A 22,207-nucleotide genomic window follows, 5' to 3' on the forward strand; every position below is an offset into this window, starting at 1 on the left:
CTCTTCCCTCGTCTCGCCATACGTTCGTGTCCTACAAAACTCCTGGCAAATTAACGTCAGGGCATTTACCACGACCTCTTTATCCTCCTGTTTTGCACACGTATACACGCATGCGCTCGTTCCACCAACGAATGCCGAATTGTTTGGGGAAATTCGTTGGTGAATTCGTGATAGATAGTTTCGATCGAGGAGGAGGATTTGGTTTATTATTTGAAAAATAATGGTGGAAGAAAGAGAGAGAGAGGAGAATTTTATTGAAATTAAACGAAAAGAGGAAAGAAGAAAGAGAGTGCAATATTTCGAATTGTGGAGATTGGAAAGATTGAATAGTTGATGAGAAAGGAAATGGATCTGTTTGGATAGATAGTTTAAATGTAATTTAATTCTTTTGGAAAAAGACGTACTAGTTTTTTAACGAAGAAGAACTCCTCGAACGGTTTCAAGTGCACGTGTTCGACTCTCGAGTGGAATGTTTTAAAGGTGTCAAGGTCACGTTCGATTTTTCAAATTTCTCGCAAATTTTTCTGCTGAAATATTACGAGTCGCTCTCATTGTACACCTTGTCGTTTATCCTCGTCAAAGTTATCTCTATTTCTTTATTCTTCGATATTTTAAACGAGATAAATAATTGTAGCCTACAATACAATTTCGAGTAATATTCTCAAAGTGACTTTAATTACAAAAAAAAAAAAAAAAAAAAAAAACACGAATAAACGATCGGATAATTACCAGAAAATTCGTTTTCTTCGAGGCTGGCTAATGTCCACTCCAGAACACTGTTTTTGCCATAATCACTCACAAGTAAATAGGATTCACGATCATTACATATAAATTGAAGAATCGAAGAACAGAGAGAAGGACTTCTTCTGCCCCGGATCAATCTCTCCAATTTCGATTGTGGATTTTTGCTCCTTTGGAAGGATTCCCGGTTATCAGAAGAAATCTTTCAGTTCGATTTTCCACGAATTATTGCATTACATTATTAATTATACAACGATCAATTCGAATCTATCCAATCATCCATTAAACGCCATTAAACGGTTCGCATTAAATTCGAAGAGGAGAAAAATGCGTGAATTCGAGAGAGATCTCCATATGGCAGAGTGTGATTCGTGAAAAGAGACGAGCAATAATCCGTGGAGGAATTTAATAACGGTTATCGGTTTATATTGTATCCAGACTCGGCAATACGGAGGAAGTGGACCAAACAGACGCTAGCCACGAGTATCGACCATGATATTTCCGGAAAACGGTGCTCTCTCACTCCTTGAACTACTTACAATTTAACTTAATCTCTTTTCGAAAATCGCGATACATTCGATAATTTCTGCTTCGTGTTTCAAAAATAATGAAGAAGAGCGCTCGATCAAATTCCATCGGAAGTCTGGACCTTGGGTCAACGTCCCGAAATCTATTGATTGCCGCGCCTAATACGACACCAACCGATGAATTATTAATGATTCGTAACGTAAGACAATTGCTAGGAAGAAAAATCTATGCGAATGGAGGAGGAGGAGGAGAATGCTCGTCGAGGAGAGAAGTAAAAAAATTCTCCTTGTTATTACATTACCTCACGATTGCCAAGTACAAGTTTTTTTAATTATGCCTGATCGAAGAATAGGAAGGATCTCTTTTAACGAGATGCACAGTTAAGATAGTTAACCATCATGCAGATTATTCGAATCGACGAATAATTAATTTATGGAAAATTGCTTTAAGGATTGATAGCGAAGAAAACGTATGAATTATTCGTGAGATAAATCTTGTTGTTATTAAAGTATGAAATTAGAGTCGAAATGAGAAGATGCTCTTTTCGTATTCTTTTTCACTTTCCTCAAATTTGACTCGCGAGAATCGAATAATCTAAAGATCGCGTTTTTAAAAAGCAGAGATCCACTTTCTAACGACTTTCCAACACTGTTCTGCCAACAAAGAATTTACTCGAAATTTACTCGTGTTTCTCAAACGCGAAAGAATTAACCACGATTAAAGCACTTGTTACACTTTCTAACGAGCGTTTTTAAAAGAGGGGATTGTTATCACCATCGGATGATTCCTCGATCGAAAATTCGCAATTTCCTTCGAATTGTCCCATGGCGTGGAAACAATGATTTAGAAAGTGTAACGAGATTCGTTTGAACGGAAATCGCGCGGAAGGTAAACAGCTTTTCCCAATTACCATAAAGATATCCTTGCAGCTGCGGGTTTCTCGTTGCAGTTTTAGCTTGATAAAATCTGTTATTTATACCCGCTGTATCGAACATTCTAATCTGATGTCGTTGCACGCCTTGTCTCGAATCAAACGATTAAAAAGGATACTGTATGCGATCAATACGATTTTTTAATACAATTCTTCTCTTTGCGTTCGATCCGGAAATCAATAAATGAATCGCACAAATCCATCTCGTGAAAAATGTTAATAAATAAGAACCCAAGGAAATTAAATATAAAAATAATTGTGGAGAAACGATACGATACAAGAATAATACAAGGTTCATTCTTCGAAGAAAGTAGATTGTTGAGAAAAAGAAGAAAAGGAAGAGGATATCCAGAGAAAAAATTCAATCCAGAAAGAAATCTCGTCGAAGAATTCTTCTTCCACGTAACGAAACCTATCTCTCCTCGTTTTGCAAATATTCTCGAGATGACGCCTATGGAAGAATGAGCACGTGAGTCACGGATTTTTATTTAAATCCTTAAGTCGAGACGACTTAATCCTTCTTGCGATAATCGTGTGGATCGTTGGAAGATCAATTTCTCCTCCAATTTCGTTTGGGCGATTTTTACAAGGCCTCTCTCGTTTTCCTCTCCCCGACGGCCGATTCGGGAGTGTGCAGCTGCGAAGAAAGTCGGGAAAGTGCGTAATCGTTCCCTTTGCCGATCGAACGAGAACACAGAGACCGGCCAAGTTTTTAACCTGCACAGCTTTCAGGGGAAATGAAAATCCTGCGTGACTACTCTTGCGCCTAGCCATTTCTTGCGCCCTTCACTCCTCGCTGCGATGGTGCTCGATTCTCTTCGTTAAAAAATTCTATTTATCTTTTCCGATCCGAGAATAAGGGAAGGGAAACAACATCCTCGTCGAGTTTATCCATTTCCGAAATTATTTCAGGGTTAAACCTATTATTAATTTTAAAAAGTGAGAATCACTCTTTATACTTTTTTTTTTCGAACGAAGATTTTGGAACAAATCCGCTTTTTAAGACGAAATTTTGTTGTATACTTTTCAACGAGGATCAGGCAAATTTTTGTTCAATTCGAAGTTCGAACTTTTTCCGAATCTCGAAGCGAGAGGCGAAGAAGCGTGACACCGGCCAGCCAATTTGCTCGAAATTTTTCTGGCTTGCTAGGCAGCCTAAGAACGATGATTCCGTTTTATTTATAAACGGCAGGACACGGTGATTCGCGTGCGTGCAACGAGCTGCCGGGTTGAACGCCTTCTGAGTGCAACAGACCTGATAAAACGGTAACAGAACGATGCTCCTCCCCCCTCTCTCTCTCTCTCTCTCTCGCCACTCTGTCGCAAAATTGTTTTCATCTGGAAGAATCGACTCCTGTTGCATAATCTTGGAAAGAAGATACGTGTGATTGAGTCCTTTTTCAATAACGAATTTTATTTTAGACGAGGAGGAAGATTGGAGAAGTGATTTGATCGAGGCTGAGAATAATCCGAAAGTGATTCGAGAAAGATCTTATTTAAGTGTTGTAATTTAAGAATGCGATAATGAAGGATATTGTTACGTGACACGATTGTATTATATCCGTCGGATGATCGTCGTGTTAATTATCATCGTGTGCAACGAAGAGAAGAGAAGCTCGATTGCTTGTAAAAAGTACAACAATACTCGTGCAACGATAATAAAAATAAACACTTTCGTTCGACCAGTTCACCTCGATCTCGAATTAATACCGCCTCCCATGGACGCCGGTTCGTCCACCTGAAAAATACAACGGTTACAACAATTTAACTGGAACAACCTCCAGCTGGAGGAGGTTAAATGAATTGAATCCTCTATGAGAAACTGTTACGCAGGTTCTACAGGAAATTTATCGTGAGAATAAATTTGTGGATTTTATTCGTGGAGAAAGAAAGAAAGTCAGTTTCATTTGCTCGAGTTCGATTGTAATTTCATTATTCCATATATACATATATATATCCGCAGAGAGAAAGTAAAACTACTCGCCAATATATATGTATATTCCAAATTTTACTTGTTATCAATTTCCACTACTCGAAAACGGCCAATTTAAAGTATTCAATTGGTAGAAAAATTTTGCTCGTTTTTCAAATAGATGTCGAAAAAACTTTGATAATCCTCGTTCCACTTTGAAGGCACACTTTCTTCAAGATTTCGACCGAGCGTATTACATTCGTACATCGCTTAAATCGGTCGTTCGAAAAATCGGCTGCCCGTTATGCAATTAGTCTTGGCGGATGTGCTTCTCGCGATCTCGGGTGTTTGCCGCGGCCGGTCGGAAATTAACGTCGCGGCTTGTTCATGACGTCGCCCCTACGTGCAACGACGATCGCTATTTCGCATAGGCGAAACGGAACTGTCACGATCGTTCGCTCCACCTCGAATGCCAACGAGACGTGAAATGGGCGATGAAAAATTGAACAGTGGCATCGAACAGTTAGCTTAGCTTATCGGGAAGGAATGGCGGGACAATCTCTTTCTCGAAATCGTTCGAGTCGAATAGGGAGAGAGATTGGCACGTTGAAAGAGCAGGTGATTAATAAAAAGCAAAGTTACTTTAACCACTCGAGGCCGTTTCCGCGCGGACTAATCAGCAACTCTAACTTGAAATGATTGCACGCATAAAACTTTTATATTTTAATATTTAGCGTATCTTTACGAAGATAATTTCTTAATCTTCGTAATTTTGCTTTGTATGATATTTCACGTAACAATTGCCGAGACGCATGCCCGCCTTTTCGGGACAAGTATCACAATAGTGTGTCGTTTGATGTCTTTTGTTATTTCTTCGAGAGCAGATCCTCTAACCTCTGTTAGAATGTTTCCATTTAGGCGGAAGTCGAAGCACGCGTGAAATGACGAAAATCAATTGCCGAACTAAGGTTTTCTCCTCTCTGTTCTTCTCTCTGTTGTGATTTTATAAAGTATATACGAATCTATTGAATTTTTCCAAACAAAGTAGTGAGCGAGAGTCAGCCGCAAAGGGTTAAGCTGTTGAACGATAAATTAATCGGCTCGTTCGTGGCTGCTTCTATCAAATTTCTTGAGCTCATCACGCGACCACGCATCGAATTCACCGAACGACCTCTCCTGCGCGAGCGTCGAAATCTCTTATCACGGCTTCGATCGAGATCGATCCAGTCGAAAAGAAAATCTTATCTCTCGTCCACACAGACTCGATTCTTCGTATTCATTCTTTCCAAAAATCCTGGAACTCGACGACGAAGGTCGAGCGAGGATCCACGATGCGAGACGCGTAGGAAACGCATCAGAGGCGCAACCCTGCACAATTTCATCGTTGATAAACAAACAAGGAGGTGAGCGGAGCTCGGCCGTCTCCGTTGACGCCACGAGTCAACCCGAGTCCGCTTCTCCTCCACCTTCTCCGACTCGCCTACGTCTGCTTCCTTCCCTCTCCTCGTTCCGCCTATCGGCGTGTCTTCTCGAGGAGAGAAGCCTCTTACTCAGGTAACTCGCGCCGTTCACCTGGAGAGAGAGAGAGCCGGGCTCCTCAGTCTCGAACCGGTGGGCCGGAGGGAAGGAGCTCCGTGACCCTGAATCCAATCCGCTCGCCTATTACAATTTCATCGTTATTATCCGTTATCCTTTTCCTTCCCCCCTTTCGATCCTCGACGCGTGTATCGTCTCGTGCGTCGACACGTTGTGCCGCCCGAACAAATCGTACTTTCGAGATACTTTTTCCTTTTTTCTTCTTCTTCTTCTTCTTTCGCGCGCGCGCACTTGTGGTATTAGGAGGTTTGGTTTGCAACAGCGTGGACTCGAGGCTCGAGCCGTTTTGTGCAGTGAATTGTCGTCGACTCGCGCGGGGACCTTTTTCTGTGCCGTGTACATGTACCCAGGACAGGGATCGTGGCGTGGAACGTAGGAGAGCAGCAACAAACAAAGTAAGTAAGGTTTTGGATTAAGGTTTTTTTTTTGGGGGGGGGGGGATCGTTCAGGGATCCGTCGTGAGAATTTTCTTTTTCGCGCACGTCTCTCTTTCTCTGTCTCTGTTCGGAGGGAATGTTTGAGAATTTTGTTTGAGAGTAAAAAAAATTGGTTGATCGGTATGAGGGAGGTTTGAAAATTGGTTAAGTTTGAAATTAGATAGATATTCATTCGAGGGTAAGTTAACGAGGTCGGTGGATAATTTTTGTTCGAGCGTTTCGTTGGATTAGACGGAGAGTAAAGTGGTCAGGCTTGGGCGAGTTAGATAGACGCTAATGGTATACGGTTTCTATGTCTGAGTCTCGATCGTGCTGCAATATGGTTCGTTCTGGATGGATGTTAGAGGAGAAACACGAGAGGGAGGATGTTTCCGATGTTGGTTAAATCGAGGCGAGTGAGCGTGGTTTGATGTCTTGTTTGTTTGAAATTCGAAGTGTTGCGGCGGAGATAATGAAAATTGTGGTAGATTTTGCAATTTTCGAACGAAAGGGGAAATTTTTCCACGATAATTGAGAATTGTAATTACAACAAGAATCTTTTTTGCAACGTAAGATATTTTTACTTTTACTTTACACAGGAATAAAAGATTGTAACTTTCAAGAGTAACGAGAATGAAATAATTAACAGGTGGAGAGAAGTAACGCACACATTTAAATTTTAAATGCGAAAGAATAATATCTCTGGGTCGAGAGTTTTTTCTGAAACTGAAAGACTATCTCAAATTGAAATTGATTCTTCCAATTCTTCTAAACTCTCGAAAACGTAAAAAAAAAAAAAAAAAAAAAAAAAAAAATGAAAATTCTTCTGAATAATTCCGATCGTTCTCTTTTGTGAGAAGAAGAAGAAGAAGAAGAAGAAGAAGAAGAAGAAGAAAAGTAGAATTCCAAAAGAAAAATTCCAAAACTTTTTGGAAACGATAATACAATTTTCAAGGATTTGTTTTTCAACGTCGTTCGAAAAAAAAAATTTCGCGAATCGATGATGATAAAAAAAGGAAGAAAAGGAATTTTCAGACGCCTCGTTTTGTTCTATTTCGAGGGTAGAGAATGAAGGAACGGTATCCTCCTCTCCTTCTTTCTGCGCGATTTTCGTTCTGCCCACTGAACTGTCGCATACATCGACGCGTGGCTACGTAAAATGTGGAAACGGAAGCCTGGAGTTCGAGATTAAATCTCCCGCGATGCTACCTGCGCCTTGTCGCGCACCAAGACCGGCGATTTTTCATTTAAAAAAAAATTTTCCTACGAGAAAATGTTACTCTTAGCAATTTTTCGTCGAACAATTATCCGTGAAAAAGAATAGAGGTATAGAAAAACTATTAGGATCCGTCTAATAATTTTCAGGAAAGAGGAGGAAGTTGAAAAAATTGAAAAATAAAATAATAATCCACGAACATGGAAGAGAGACATAATTCGTTATAAATAAACTTCGATTGACTGTCATCGAGATACCTAATTGGAATTTCTTCTAAAAGGCTTCCTCAATAGATTTCCTCGAAACAAGGAGAACAATTGCAGCCACAATTTTCGTCCTTAAGAGGAAATTCCGTGGCAAGTCGCGCAAGAATGGCGGAGGTGAATTGATGGAAGAGAAAGCTTCGTTCCCTGGACGACGAAATCCGAGAGTGGCCGTGGAGGTTCCACGTTCCTTGACCACGTGAATCGGTTATATCGATACCGCAATAAAGGCTGTATGAAAATTAAGGAAATCGTCTACAATTTGCTTAATAGAAAAAGAGGGGAGGGGAGGAAAAAAAAAAAAAAAGAATCTCTGGCACTCCATGGAATGGAAAGGTTGTTTGAACCGTTTCTTCGTAATTTGCATTCCTCCGTTTCCTCTTGCTCTCTTTTTACTTTGTACTGAAAAGTTACTCATGCTGTTGCTTATACTCCAGTAACTCTGGCAATTTCAATTTATATTGGTCGAAATACAATTTTTAAACTATGAAAAATGCAAAAAATGTCCATTTTATCCTCATAATAAAATCATAAAGTGTCATAGAGATTTACCTCTTATTCGTTTCGAGTAATTTAAATATTTTTAAATCGTTACAGTTTCGAGTAAGCGCGATCTAATTTCATTTAACTTTTTCCCCAAAATGTCGAATATCTGTTCCATAAAAATTTCCAATTTGACAAATCAATTTTACACAATTTTCCACATCTTGGCGAAGTTTCACTTTCTTGCAATCGTATAATTTTTAACACTCGTTTTTCCATCGTATATAAAATAATAATGATGGACGAGTGAAAAACCTCAATTCATTCGTTCATTTCCACCGCGTGGATTAATGGATAAATAAATGAAAATTTGAATTGAGATGAGACAACACCCTAACCTCGATATTCCTCTTATTTCATTCGATGATGATGGGCGCGTAAAAATATGCACGAAGAACGTTGTAAAATCCAGCATTCGATTGTCCGGTTCTGTTCACTTCGAGTCCGGATTGGCTGTTACACGAATGGCGAGAGGAAAGTTTATACTGTTTTTAGGTTAGGTTTTATACACCAGTCGTTGGTTACGTTCGACGAATGCGTGGGTGGACGTTTAATGGCACCTCTATTTGTTTCGTTGAACCGTTTGACACCGATCTGTTTCTTCGAATGAAATTTTCTTTCTAGGGACTTCCTCTTCCAGAGGAGGATCTAGAGTGGAACACGAATTTTGCGCCGGATTAAGTGAATGGCAAGGTGGTAATTGTTGTTAATAATTACAACGGAGAGATATTGAAATAGGTTTCGTTCGCCTCGGTGTTAATTATTGGAACGTGAGATATAATTGGGATTCGTTTTCCAAGAGGTAACCGGGTTATTAAAATGCTGCTGATTAATATTCGGATGTAAGAACAAGGGGAAGAATTTGGGTTGGAGCAAAGGCTACTTGTTTAGAAATTGTTAATGATGAATCGCTCTGCGTTTCAATCCGAGTATAGATTCGAAATTAACGCACACTTTTATCCCACATGCCTTGTATGTTAATTCAATGATAGCAGTATCACAGTGGTAGATCAAAGTACTCGATTATATTGCGTTATTAATCGTACGAATCTTGTGTATAAGAAATATAAAAAAAAAAAAAAAAAAAATTAACCAATAATCAAGTTAAAAGTCTTTTCCCTTTAATTTTTCACATAATTCTCTTCTAACATATTATCATCGCATTGTTATTAAACTCGAAACGAATTATTATTTCGATCGAGATCGATGCTGCTCCGCAAAATTGAATCAAACGAGATTCCATTTAAATGGTTGAATAATGGCAAGCAGGGAAAGATGTTACGTACGATCGGATCTAACTAGAACGCGACAACAAAATTCAACGGAGCGCAGCGTGGATCGTGACTTAACAACAAATTCACGCGAGCCGAGGCGTAACTTGGTTAAGGTACCGTTACCTTCTGACAACTACCATCGTCCTAAGACATTCCAATCGCGTAACAAATTTCGAATCGTGTTCCGGGGCAACGTTACGCTCCATGTTTCGCCGCCTCCTCTTGCTAGCCATCGGTGTTTACGCGTGTAATCGGTGGCCAGAGAGATGGTAATTTTGCCGTTTAACGAACGACGGTTTTAATTTAATGCGTATTTAAATATTTTATTACATCTATATTAGCTTTAATATACTTTCGAATAAAAACTTGACTACTGTTATTTCAAGCAGGTTTATTTATAAAAATATTTGCAAAAATGTTGAAGCGATTAATTCCAGAGAGAGAGAGAGAGAGAAGGTAAAATTCGAAATTTTCACCGCAGCTTTCTCGTTGCAACGATTTTTCAACGTTCGTTAAACATTTTCCAATACGATGGATACAGATATTTCACGGAGTCATGCAACTATGACCACGCCCTGCGCGCTACCGTAATATGCAGACTATTTATCAAGCCTACTAACTGCACCGACTGTGCAGTAAATTCATAAATTCGTCGCTTCGAGACGGGAGAAAAGTTGCGCGTCTAATATTTCCAAGCCTCTCCAACCAACGATCGGAACAAGAAATTGATGGCTATTTATCCTGTCTCGAAATTGGAACGATTCGAAGTGAATTACTGGACGAGACTTCTCTTCTCGAGAAAGAAAGAAATTTTCGAGAGAATTTTAAAAAAATTAAAAATACGAAGAGGATGATCGTCGCGTTTCGAATAAGATTTGAGAGAGAAATTTCCCTTTATAAATGATTCTATCGGCCATATTTTCTATCTCTCGAAAGTGAAAATTGAAAATATTTAGCGAAACATAGAATGGTTATAACAGAAATTCTTTAATTTAAGCGTGGGATAAGGCGATCTAATCGCAAATATTCCACGCAGGTTAATGTTCGATTATGTTCGAAATAAATGACGGCTTCGTTAAAGGCGGGAAACGAGCGTTCGAAACGAGGGGGGGGGGGGAAAGTCTCGTTGGAACAGAAACGGAAACTCAAAAGGCAGAGAGTTACGAAATAGCACAGGAGATAATGTTGCAATGCGGTCAAACCGCATCTCGACGCACAGGCACACCCCTTATATGCTTGGCATTCACCTAGCCGTACCCTCTTATATATATATATATATTTTACACTATGTTTTCTCGACGTTTCAAACGAGCAATACAAGTAAATCTCTCCATTGCTCTCCACGTGGTTGTCGAGCAACACGATGTTATCAATCCAACGAATCATAATAAATACAAAAAACTTGGTAATTTCTTGGTATACTGATGCCCGTGGTATTTGAAAAGGTAATTTTTAGAGTAAACAAGAGTGTGTCTTCCTTTTAGAATTAGAATTACAGATGGTAGATAATAAATTGGAATAAATTCGAGGAAGAATAAATTTTTCTTCCTTACGTTGCATTATCATGCAGATTCAGATCAAAAAAATATATATTAATTAATTATTATATCAGATTAAAGGGTACATTTAATTTAATTAAATATTATCAGACAGACGTATATTTCAGACGCAATTCAATTTTGCAACTTCCCCTACTTTTATCTTCGTTTGTTTCATATCAAGAGATCATCCTCTTTAACGAGGCGAATATTTTCAACGTTTTCCTTCCCCTCCTCTCCCAAACGAAGGCACGAATTTCGCCAAGCATTAACCACTAAGCCGTGTTTAATAAAAATAGAAGGAGGATAAACTCATTGCGAATAAAAATGCGACGAAGGTTCGAACCTCGATCCATCTATGTATTGTACACTTTGTCCAACGGTAAATTTCAACGTCCTCCAACGTGGAGGGGCGTCTCTCATTAGGGAGCGAGATATCTCGAATCGTTTGCTTCCTAACGTATTGTCCTTGAGGACTTGCCTCGTCCCTGCTCGTTGCCAGCGCCACGATAATCACGCTCGTCGAACTCGTTCGGCTAATGAGTGGAATATTAATGGCGTTAACGGTAGAGTGTTCAGTGTATGTATATATATATATATAGGAAAAGGAAAATCGAGCAACTGATGGAACGTCGATAATTAATCGGAATTTATCCAACTTGGAATGGCGATTAGCTCGACTGGTATTCTTGCTTTCGAAGCATTAAATCTTAATTCTGGAGGACCAGAATGATTGGAATTGAAAGTAAATAAAGCACTTTTGTCTTAAAATGATGAGGAAATTTTAGGTGTAAGTTTTGTAGAATAGAATAAAATTGGAAGAATCGATAGTCTCTTCTAGATTTATTCGAGGAGACTAATTCACCTGTTGCTCTTTCCTTCGATGTACAACGTGGGTTTGGAAGGAACTAGGAATGCGCTTGCACAATCCGGATGACGAAAGGGGCTTGGAGAATGTCGAGCGTGTTGGATTTCTGAGCTCGATTCTTTCCTCATCGTTGGATATTTGCATTGCCGGTTGGCAGCGACGAGTATTGCAAACGGAGAATTCCAATTTTCGGAAAGGAAAAGTGACGAGATGCGAGGACGGGGAAAATTTTTCGATCAATAATAAGAATATTCGTGTTAAATTGAAATCTCGTTCTGAATGAAAGTTATTATTTTTCTCCGAATGAATAGGGCTCGAATTCACGAACAGGAAGCGAAGAGAAGTAAAAGCCGTGGCTCGATTCTTCCAGTCGAAATTGCTTTTAACGAGAAAGCTTCGCGTGAGATGTCGGGCCGGGCTGCGCAACGCGAAATTAAACGCACGCTCGTGAACGCGTCTGTAACGTGGATAGGGTAAGAAGAGGGCTCCCCTCGCAACAAAGGCGGCTCTCCAACTTCCTCCTGCCGTTCCATTCCCACAAGAACGTGGCTGAAAACGTCCGCAACGAAAACTTAAACCCCCCCCTGTCCAACGTCCGACACCTGCAAATTTCCATTCTCTCGATTCGTGAAATTATGCGTTAAAAGGGAACGGCGAGATTTCGATCTTGATTCCTTTCTTCGTCAAGAATTTTATCGAAAGTTGTTTCGGATTGGCTATAGTCGAATAATTCACAAGGCGATTTGTGATCTTAAAAGCGTATGTATATGATATATATATATAGCTTCGAAGCATGCGCTAAACACGTGACACATTGTCGATGCATCGCTTGACAATTGCGGAAACTGGTTGCGAGACGTTTAAAATAGAAATTGAAATTGTCTCTGCATTTACATTTCAAAAAAGACACTCTTTTCCTGATATTTCCAAATTGCATGAATGGATAAATGAAACGTAGCTTGTGTCGAGGCTAAGAGTGGAATAAGAATCGCCAAGACGAGACGCTGAATCGAACTGACTATGTAAAAATTAAGATAATAAAAATATAAATTGAGAGAGAGAGAGAGAGAGAAAAGTTCATTGAATTCGAAGAAACTAACTATAATTATAAATTATAAATTCTCTTATTACTTCGTAACACGCGAGAAATGAAAACTGCAATCGATACGATGCCCCGTTCGTCTTCATTCGATGAATGAGCCGACGACGCGTGACCCAATTACCTCGCATCGTTGCACCATAAACGCGATGCACGCGTTGCCCTTTCGTCGAAAAATCCTGCACGCGTCGTCGAGGATGTGATCTAATTTCCGGTCATCGTCGACTGATCCTCGTGGTCGTTCAACGGTTAACGGGACAACACACTCGACCGGCATGATTAATAAAAAAAAAAAAAAAAGTTTAATGATCAAGGAGTCGTTCAATTGGAATAATCTTTTTAGGTTTTAGATGACGAATCGAAACGTTTTACAAATAAAATGGGAAAATAAAATTTCTTCGTGGAATTTATTGGAAAAGTTGAGCTGAAAGATTGGAGTTGTTGTTGATTATTCGAAGGTGGTCAAATCAAGCTCTCCATCCGTGACGAAGCGTTCGATTATTTGTTCCTCTAAATTTAATAGAATCTGAGGTGAGTCAAAGTACAATATAAGAGAAAAATATGGAATTTGAAGGAATTTTCTTACAACAAACACCTTTAAATCTATTCTATTCCAAAATAAAATATCTCGTTTATTAAACGATTAATCGAAACTTTATTATTCCGTACAACTATATTTACTTTCGCGGAAATGAAATGACGGAAGGTTAAGAAAAAGCTGTGGCACCTTATTTTAATTTAGAAATTAAAGAAGCAAAGTATATAGCTAATCTTGAGTAACAAAATAAATGACAAAAGATGAGAAACAGGGAAAGTTAAGAAAGAAAGATCAATGACAGAATAATAGAAATAATAAATTGTCCCAAGTATTCGATATATAATCTGTGGTCGAGCGAATCGATATGCAAGCAATACACGTCGATGAGGTTCGCCAATATCCGCGAACGAAAGTGAACAGATAGACGCCTTCCTTTTGTCGGTTGCTCGTTCACCCGTGGGAGAATGAAATTAAGAAACCATCCGCTCGTTGCAGAAACGAGATTTTAATTGTGTGTCGAGTGCTTTCGCGGCCACTAAAATGTATCGGTTAGATACGTTTAACGTTGATTTCACCGGTTAGCCAAGAAATGATCCGTACGCGAGGTGGATCGGTGGAAGGGAAGGCGAAATTGCGTGATTACTCGTCCGAGGAATGCAATTATTTATATAATACAATAAGAGCGGTCTTTACTGCGAGGAAAAAGTGGATGAAAAGGTAGTAGAGAAAGAGTTAATTTAAGTATCCCGAGTAAAAGTTTCGCCTTGTTCCTATGCTTATTTTTCGCGAAAAAGAAAAAAAAAAGTAAAAGTCGACTGGAACTTTTTTCTTTTTTTTTTTTTTTCTTAGAAAAATAGAGTAGAACAATTTTATTGCCAATTCACGAATGAACCGCCAATTTCTGCCAATTTCACTTTTCTAGAAAGTTTATTAATGAAATATTGATCATACTCATTTATTACAAGTGTAACTGTGTATATCGATTCCTGTCACAAATCTAATAAAAAATTAACTTTTATTATTTTAACGATATTTACAATAAAAATGAAAGATGAAGATTAAGAAGATCAAGATTATATATGTAAAAAAAATAATCTTGAAATATAAAAAACGTTCTATAAGTAATTCCATTAGAATTTCGAATCGACGTTCATCATTACCTGCAACGGGTTACATAAAACCCGCGACGAAGGTCAGCGTCTTCGTGCTTCGAATCGAGAAGCCTTTGGTATCGATTACCAATTTGGTCTCAGGACGGAAGTCGCCGCGAAAGTCCATCTAAGGCGGCGGAAGTGGTCGTTGGACGATACTAACCGCGTCCTGTGACACTCGTAACTTTTCTAAAGTTCGACGACATTTCTGTGCCAATTGTTTAAGAACATCTTTCCTTTAGAAATAAATTTATGTTCGTTCAATTTGTACAAGCGAAACTTTGATGCTCGAACAAACTGTTGATTATAGATGGATAATAATTTGGATCGATTCTCGAATGTTTGCATTCTCGCAAGGAATAATTTAATACGATTTAGCTCGTTGTATAAATTATTATATCGTATAGAACGAGCAATCTAAAGTATCTCGAGAGAATCTAAAATTCAAGTTATATTAATTGCACTAAAAATGTTGCATTATACCATATTAATCGAACAATTTTTTTAACAATTCGATTAATATCTCAAATTGAAAGATTTGCATCGTTAGATATCGATACTCGTAATATATTAATTAAAAAACTGCATATGAAACGCTTATCGATTGTATTCTACACGCATATATCCTCTATTCAGATTGTGCGAATGATTCAACGATGAAAATAATATAATTGGACTCTGTTCGTGCACTCAGTTGAATGCAAATTGCAAAGTTAATTCATGCTGACGTAACAGCTGTTAAAACTATATCGCCTTGGATCCAGTTAGAAAGTATGTTTCCAGTATCATCGTAATTACCGTTTTAACAGAACTTCCTGGTTACGTTGAAACCGTTATTCGACATAGCATATTCCGCAGAGGTGAAGAGATAAATTTCCCCGCAGGATGCAGTTACGATATGGCAAACGGCTTCGAATCGATAAACGGCTCAAACTATCTGATGTTTTAACGTGATGATCGAGTTGCACGAAGAGAATAATTTTCTGGAACGGATCTTACCAGTTAAGATCTCAATTATCTCCTTGCGATGAATAGAAAATGGAATTTTTCATTTCTTCTTTTTTTAAGAAGGTCAATTAAGTCTCAAAATTGTAATTTTTAAGTTAGATCCATTTTCGAATCGAACTCTAGAATTCTCCACTGAATTCTCATTGAATTTTTGCGAATAAAAACCAACCTACAAACCTAATTCTATTTAATGAATTTAATCTCGTGTTTGTTAACCACGTTTCGATCGTGAAAAGATGTCGAAAGAAAATTTAAAATTTCCTTTAATAAACAAGTAATCCTATTTCATCTCGAACGACTTCGTTCTAAACCTTCGACCGACCGAAATGGCGGCCAAGCATTCTCGCAATTTCGTTTTTATTTTCCTTCGTTTCCTCACTTCTCTTTGCATCATTCACAAATATCATCGTTTCGAATCACGTATAATCACACGAACTACGCGTGCACGTAGTTTCACACCGAGAGATTGGCTGCTCGGTTTTTACACGCGCCGTTTCGTGCCGTGAACCAGGAAATCCGAATACTTTCTAGTACTGACCTACAGCCGCCTGGTTTCCCTCCAGTTTGTCTTTTTTTGTCGGCCACCTTGCAATCTACCTGCGATTATTCTAATTCGAGCCATGAACCAAAGCATTTTCGACTTAATTAGCTTTTACAACGATACCTCGGTTGATGTTTCTTTTATTATTATGAATTGTACAACGAAAGATTTCTCAGGATGTGTCGAAATTTCCTCTGTTGCGGAACGATTCGATTCTCCATACCTAGTTTTCTACTGGTTTCGTCGAGTTACTCAGTTTTGTCTCTTTCATCAGTTTCGTTTGATAATCCCTCGATTTCCTAATTGCGATAAATTAAATTCTTCCGGCTGCGAATTTATACGCAAATTGATAAACGAGTGTAACGAGTTACTTTGTAAATCGAGGGTAATTCGTACGGCGGAAGGAGCAACAACACGAAGAGGAACGTTTTTAATTTGATATACTCTGATTGCTCCCTCGAGTTTTCCTCTTTTTCTACTCTATAAACTGCTACTGCTATTTTTCGAAAGCATCAAACGAAAAATATCCTCCATATATTTTTTTTTTCCATTAACACGAAATAACTACAAAATTATACACGCCATATAATGCAAAACAATTAACTCGACGAACCAATTAATAATAATAACGCGATGTTGCTGAAACAATTAATAACATCAACATCGTCGTCAAAGAAGCATCCTATAAGAATAAATATACGCCATACGCCCTTGCTCCCATCGACGTATCGTAGCCCAGAAAAGTTTCCAAACATCTGCTCGGCCAATTACACGCCTCGTCTTCGCAATCGCGATGAACAATGGAGCGTTGCATAAAGGCGCGCTTCTACCGGCGCGACGATCAACTATTCTCGAGCGAAATAATAACAAAGTTTCGCTCGCCGGGTTTCCACGAGACGTGGGTGTGCGTCGCGCTTCTCACCGACCGATTGCGTCACTCGCGCGCTCGCAATTAGCAGCAAACTCGTCGCGCGTACCCTGCGTGCGTGCACGTGCAAACGTCCGGATTTCTTGTCTTACCGTGGTTTCGAGATGCTTGGTAACTCGTGTAACGAGCCTGTTCTCAATAAAGCCTCTCGATGATGAGTTATTGAATAATTATCGTGGAAATTTGCTTTATGCAATAAAACACGCTTTTCGTCGAAAGTTAACCAGTTTGTGGAATCGTGGTTGAGCATTGCCGATTGAGGTTATGGATACAATTCGTAAATAGAAAGATTTGGCAAAGATTGTAACAGGTTTTTCGAGTATCGTGGAAATTTATTTTACGCGATGAAACACGCGTGGATAGTTTTCGTCGAAAGTTAACCTTAACCATTTGTGGAATATTGAGATTGTGGGATAGTTCGTAAATTGAAAGATTTGGTAACTTGTGTAACAGGTTTTCGAAGCTTCTCGATATCGCCAGAATTGTTGAATAATACGATCGAGTAAATGCAATTTATGAAAAAGCAAGGAGTTGAATATTGTCGATGAGAAATAATTGAATAATCCGTGGATTAGGAAGGATTTGGTAAACAGGTTTTCGAATGCTTCTCGTGATGAGTTATTGAACGATATCGTCCGTTTTATGTAATGATGAAACATGTGCGGATAATTTTTGTTGAAAGTTAACGTCGACTTAACTTTTAACTTAAATTTTTTTTTATGGACGAATCGAAGTTAGAGTTTGGAATATTGAGACTATTGAATATTGATGGAACTATGCTATTTACATAATGTAATCTTATATAACAATAAGAAAAGATACTGCATAGGTAACTTTATATTAATTTATTCGATCATCTTTGGATGATGAAGACTGAAATAAATAATTGGGAAAAAAAACTTGGTATACAAAAATATCAAAGTTCACTTATTAAATTATAAGCGAGATGGAGATAAAGACGATGAAGATGGAAGCAATTAAATAAACTTAATGAGAAGTATACAGTTTATATAACTGGGCAAATTCGTAGAAATCCTCCAATTATATTCCTTATTTTTAACTTCTCGCTCGAGTAAATGAAGTCTAAATTCGGATAAGTGGATTTAATCATATATTCGTACGACTGAACTATAATATAAATTTAATTAACGTTTGTTAAACGTGAGTAAAATAATCCGATGAATAGAATTAATTATTTAAGTTCCTACGTAAGAATATCCTCGTACACGAATGTATAAATAGAAACTTTGAAAAAATTCGTGAAAGCATGTTAATTTATCTCGTCACCGTCTTTTCTATTTGCCGAGAATATTAATATTCTCGTCGCTCCAAGTTAAGGATAAAACACTTCCACTTCAAAAAAAAAAAAAAAGTTTGAGCCTCGTTCATTCATCTCCAACTTTTTAACGAATATTGGGAAAAAGGCAGATTGTAAAAATACTTTTACTTGTACCGAAACTAGGCAAGAGATTTCGAAAAGAAACTAATTAATAAATCTCGCAGGAAAAAACGTTCCTCCTCTCTTTTAAGAAGCAGGAAAAGAGAGTAATTGAACAAATATTCGCTGAATAATTATCTTATAAAATTCTATTCCGCGATATATCTATTTGATCTAAAAATAATTCATCGAGATATGCCATCGAATATTATAACATGCGTTTAAAAAATTTTAACATTTTTATTTAACCGCCCGAAAAATATCCATACTTTCAACCAATGAATCATTTTTCACATTACTAAAAAAAAAAAAATTCTCTACTCACTTAGACCCAATTTTCCAAATTCCACAACAACGATTAATCAAATCTCTCTAAAATTCCGATAATACTCAATTCCATTGATTCCTCCTGAAACGTCTATCCATACCTTCAAACTTCGTCCATTCGCGGACAAATTTTAATCAAAACGGAAACGAATGCAGAAAACGACGATAACGGTACCAGCTAGGAAGGAACCAGCAACCGCCGATTGTTTCCCACTCTCGATACGAAACTTTGTATCGTAATTGGGTCGCCATTTCTAATTCACATTTTATTCATCTATCCCGAGCGAAGGTTGGATCGAACATGTCGAGTGGAAGACCCGTTAGCCGCGATCGACAGGAAGCGTGGATCGTCTAGGCTGGCCGCGGCGGGGATTACGATTACGCTTGCGGCGTAATCTGGCCGAGTCAAACGCTTCTGCCACCTTCGCCTCGCCGCGACTCTGCCGATTATCGGTGGCTGTATAACGGTTCCCAACGGGCAGTGTGTGCGTATATAACTCGGCGACCAACGCGCCGTTCACGTGGCGGATTCAACGGGGAAATCGAAGTCGTTGGCCTCCTCCGTCGCGCTTCGTTTGCTTCGTTCTTGGAGGGGTCCGATGGAAACGTGTTTCCGGAGGATTCCGTCTCTCGAGGTTTTCGTATTTTTCCTATTTTTTCTTCGAATGATTATATATTGGACCTCGAATGAGGAATGATCGTAGTTTTGGTCATTTTGGTGATTTTGATTTTGATGGTAATGACGATGAATTTTATTTTCCCATTTTAAGCTGTTCGAGCTGATTTTGATTTTGAATCAAAGTGGAATCGTAAAGAGGGAAGCTTCGTTTTTGTTGATTAAGAGATGGCTGATAAATCGTTTTTTCGATTCTTTCTTGTTTCACGAAGAGAATTTTTATTTGGAACAGATGGAGGGTATTCGAAAAAAATCATCGAGATAAGCGACGTAATCTCTTTATTGGAGAGTGACCGGTACAGTGCAACGTCATTAAATAATAACTCGATGTCCACGAAGATTTATCACGCTTCTCGGTTACGCGGTAAGGTATGCAAACTGGTGTGCCACAATTCAGCCGCAGAAACCGTAAGGAATTTTATGGGAACCGGTGTATACCCTATACATAGATCAACTTTGTCTTCCGCATATTTCGTAGGCATGCGATAAGCATCGTTAAACACCGCGTTAATAATATTAACCGTTGAAGAAGTTTTCACATCGATCGTATTGATTCGATCGAAACGAAATGAAAAAGTATCGAGAAATTTTTCTTACCAAATTTATTTACCAGTTTTCACATCTCTTTAACATCTCTTGAATAAGTTATCCTTTCATGGACAATGGAAAGATCGCTACGTTCTTCGAAACGGTTTCACTTTCTCTAATTATTCCTCCCCTTTGATCCTCGCTATCTTCATATCCCATAAAAAAAACTCCATTCAAAAGAGAGTGGAAAATTATTCGATACGAGGTATTCGACATCGATCAATTGAATTTCGATCGAAAAATTGTAGATCTGCATAATGGAAGGAGCGTGTAACGATAGAACCGTGTCGAATGTCATTGATAATTAGGTTAGGAAAAACAGGTTATGTAAAATTAATTGAACGCAGATGAATTCGAGAAAGAAGGAAATAATAAAACACCTTTGTATTCAACTTTGCCGACAAGCATCGTTCACAATGTATTTCGAAAGTGTCAAGGTCTTTGCACAAGTCCTCGTGCCACACATCGCTGTTCAAACACTCGTCCCTCCTTTCCTCCCCTCCCCTCCCACTTCGTGTTCTCTTTAACCAGATGTTAACGAACGACCGATGTTAACGAACAACAGCCTGTTGAAACGAGACTCTTTTCTTCTCTGTTGCAGGAATATGCTGATAAGAGAATTGGCGGCCGTGTGGGTCGCCGTCCTCTTGTGCCATCTTCAGCTAACGGAGTCCCAGGTGAGCGGCCGATTATTATTCCGTTATAGTTTTTCGATGACATCGCGGCCAGCATTGTTTGCCGCATGCCTTTTTTCCATTGAAATCGGGTCGAAAATTTACCGTTCCTATCTTTTTTCACTCGAGTTTCAGTCCGAATCATTTCGATTCCGTTCAGTCTCTTCACGAATAAACGTTTCGATCGTTTCACGATAGAATTCAGATCTATGAAATTTTAGAATTGATCACGACAGTTTGCATTAATTTCTCTCGAAACAAATATCGCGAAAGGATCGAATAATTCTGACTCGAAAAACGAAGTAATAACCCAAAAATTAGAGAATTTATTCAATCCTATTTTTAAATTTCTCTAAATGCATAACGATCTAGCGTTATCCAATCCAATATAAAAATCGTAATACGAGGTATGTTATATCCGAAGTGGTATAATCCGAGAACTGTTCGTCGACACGCAAAGAGTAATCGAGATTTCTCTCGGATGGAAAATATGATCTCGATGCGGCAAGATTCTCTTCGAGAAATTGAGCCAAGGATTACGAAGTAATTGACGGGGTCCACGGGAGTCGCCACCATTGCTTGGCCGTTTGCCCGGGACGTGCAATGTGTGGCGTGTGTGAGAGGTGAAAGTGAATTTCAGCCCGCGTGTAGGTAAGCATACACGCGTGTGCCCTATTCGACGTGCGACCAGTCTTACCAACCGTTGCAATATTTTTCGATATATAGGAAGTGTCAACGAGAAATATCGTTCTCTTTTTTTCTGCTTCTAATCTTCTTAAAGTTAAAAAAGAACATTTCATTTAGCATTTTTCTCGAGAAAAGTGATTGAACGAGCTCTCTCTTCAATTCCATAACGGTTTTCGGTGGTTCAGAGATATTCAAAGTTCGAAATCAATCCTATTTTATTCGTTTCGTTTGAGGTTAGGTTCACTGTTCGATAATACTCTGCTCTTCTCTGGCAATTTGCTTCGAGTCATGATTCGTGCACACATAGATCCCGCAATTTTCTATCACAAACTATATAAAGTATTGGAAGATATTTCAAAATTTTCAAAGTTTGAAACGATCGAAATAAAATCCAACCAATTACACTTCTACGCTTCTGTTGGGATACAAAATAAGATATATATTTATTTATTGCATGAAAGTGGTACAAAGATCCTTCGGCATACTGGATACCAGTAATCGGTTAGTTCGCGTGGAATTCCATCGGCCTCCGTTTCTCCTCTCACGAGCACCTCTCCTCGGAATGCAGCACACCGTTATGTCACTGATATTCTGGTACGCGAAGAAAACTCACGAGGAGCCCAGGCTCTCCTGTTCCACGCATGCGTCCACGCTTTCTGGCGTGAGGATGAACGCAAAACAAAGATCTGGATTGGCCTCGTTCACTTTCACCCGTGTGCGGAATAA

The 22,207-nt window shown here is 38.7% G+C and overlaps 2 protein-coding genes across 4 annotated transcripts in view; one reads left to right on the top strand and one right to left on the bottom strand.

Moving 5' to 3' along the window:
* The window catches only part of CDase (neutral ceramidase), a 101,466-nt gene that overhangs the window by 49,897 nt on the left and 29,362 nt on the right, over positions 1 to 22,207 (bottom strand). The gene's annotated exons all lie outside the window — the stretch shown is intronic.
* The window catches only part of uif (sushi, von Willebrand factor type A, EGF and pentraxin domain-containing protein uif), a 46,684-nt gene that overhangs the window by 2,464 nt on the left and 22,013 nt on the right, over positions 1 to 22,207 (top strand). The window contains exons 1-2 of one of the 2 annotated variants that reach the window (XM_086917259.1): positions 5,656 to 6,103; positions 20,722 to 20,797. In XM_086917259.1, coding sequence (XP_086773385.1) covers positions 20,726 to 20,797 — 72 coding nt within the window. In that variant the 5' untranslated portion in view covers positions 5,656 to 6,103; positions 20,722 to 20,725. Of the gene's footprint in view, positions 1 to 5,655; positions 6,104 to 20,721; positions 20,798 to 22,207 lie in introns of those variants that run through there. The other variant, XM_086917258.1, reaches the window with a different exon arrangement.

Source organism: Apis florea, unplaced genomic scaffold (assembly GCF_048593485.1).
Source record: "Apis florea isolate Af1SG1 unplaced genomic scaffold, ASM4859348v1 contig_2201_pilon, whole genome shotgun sequence".
Classification (NCBI taxonomy): Eukaryota; Metazoa; Arthropoda; class Insecta; order Hymenoptera; family Apidae; genus Apis; species Apis florea.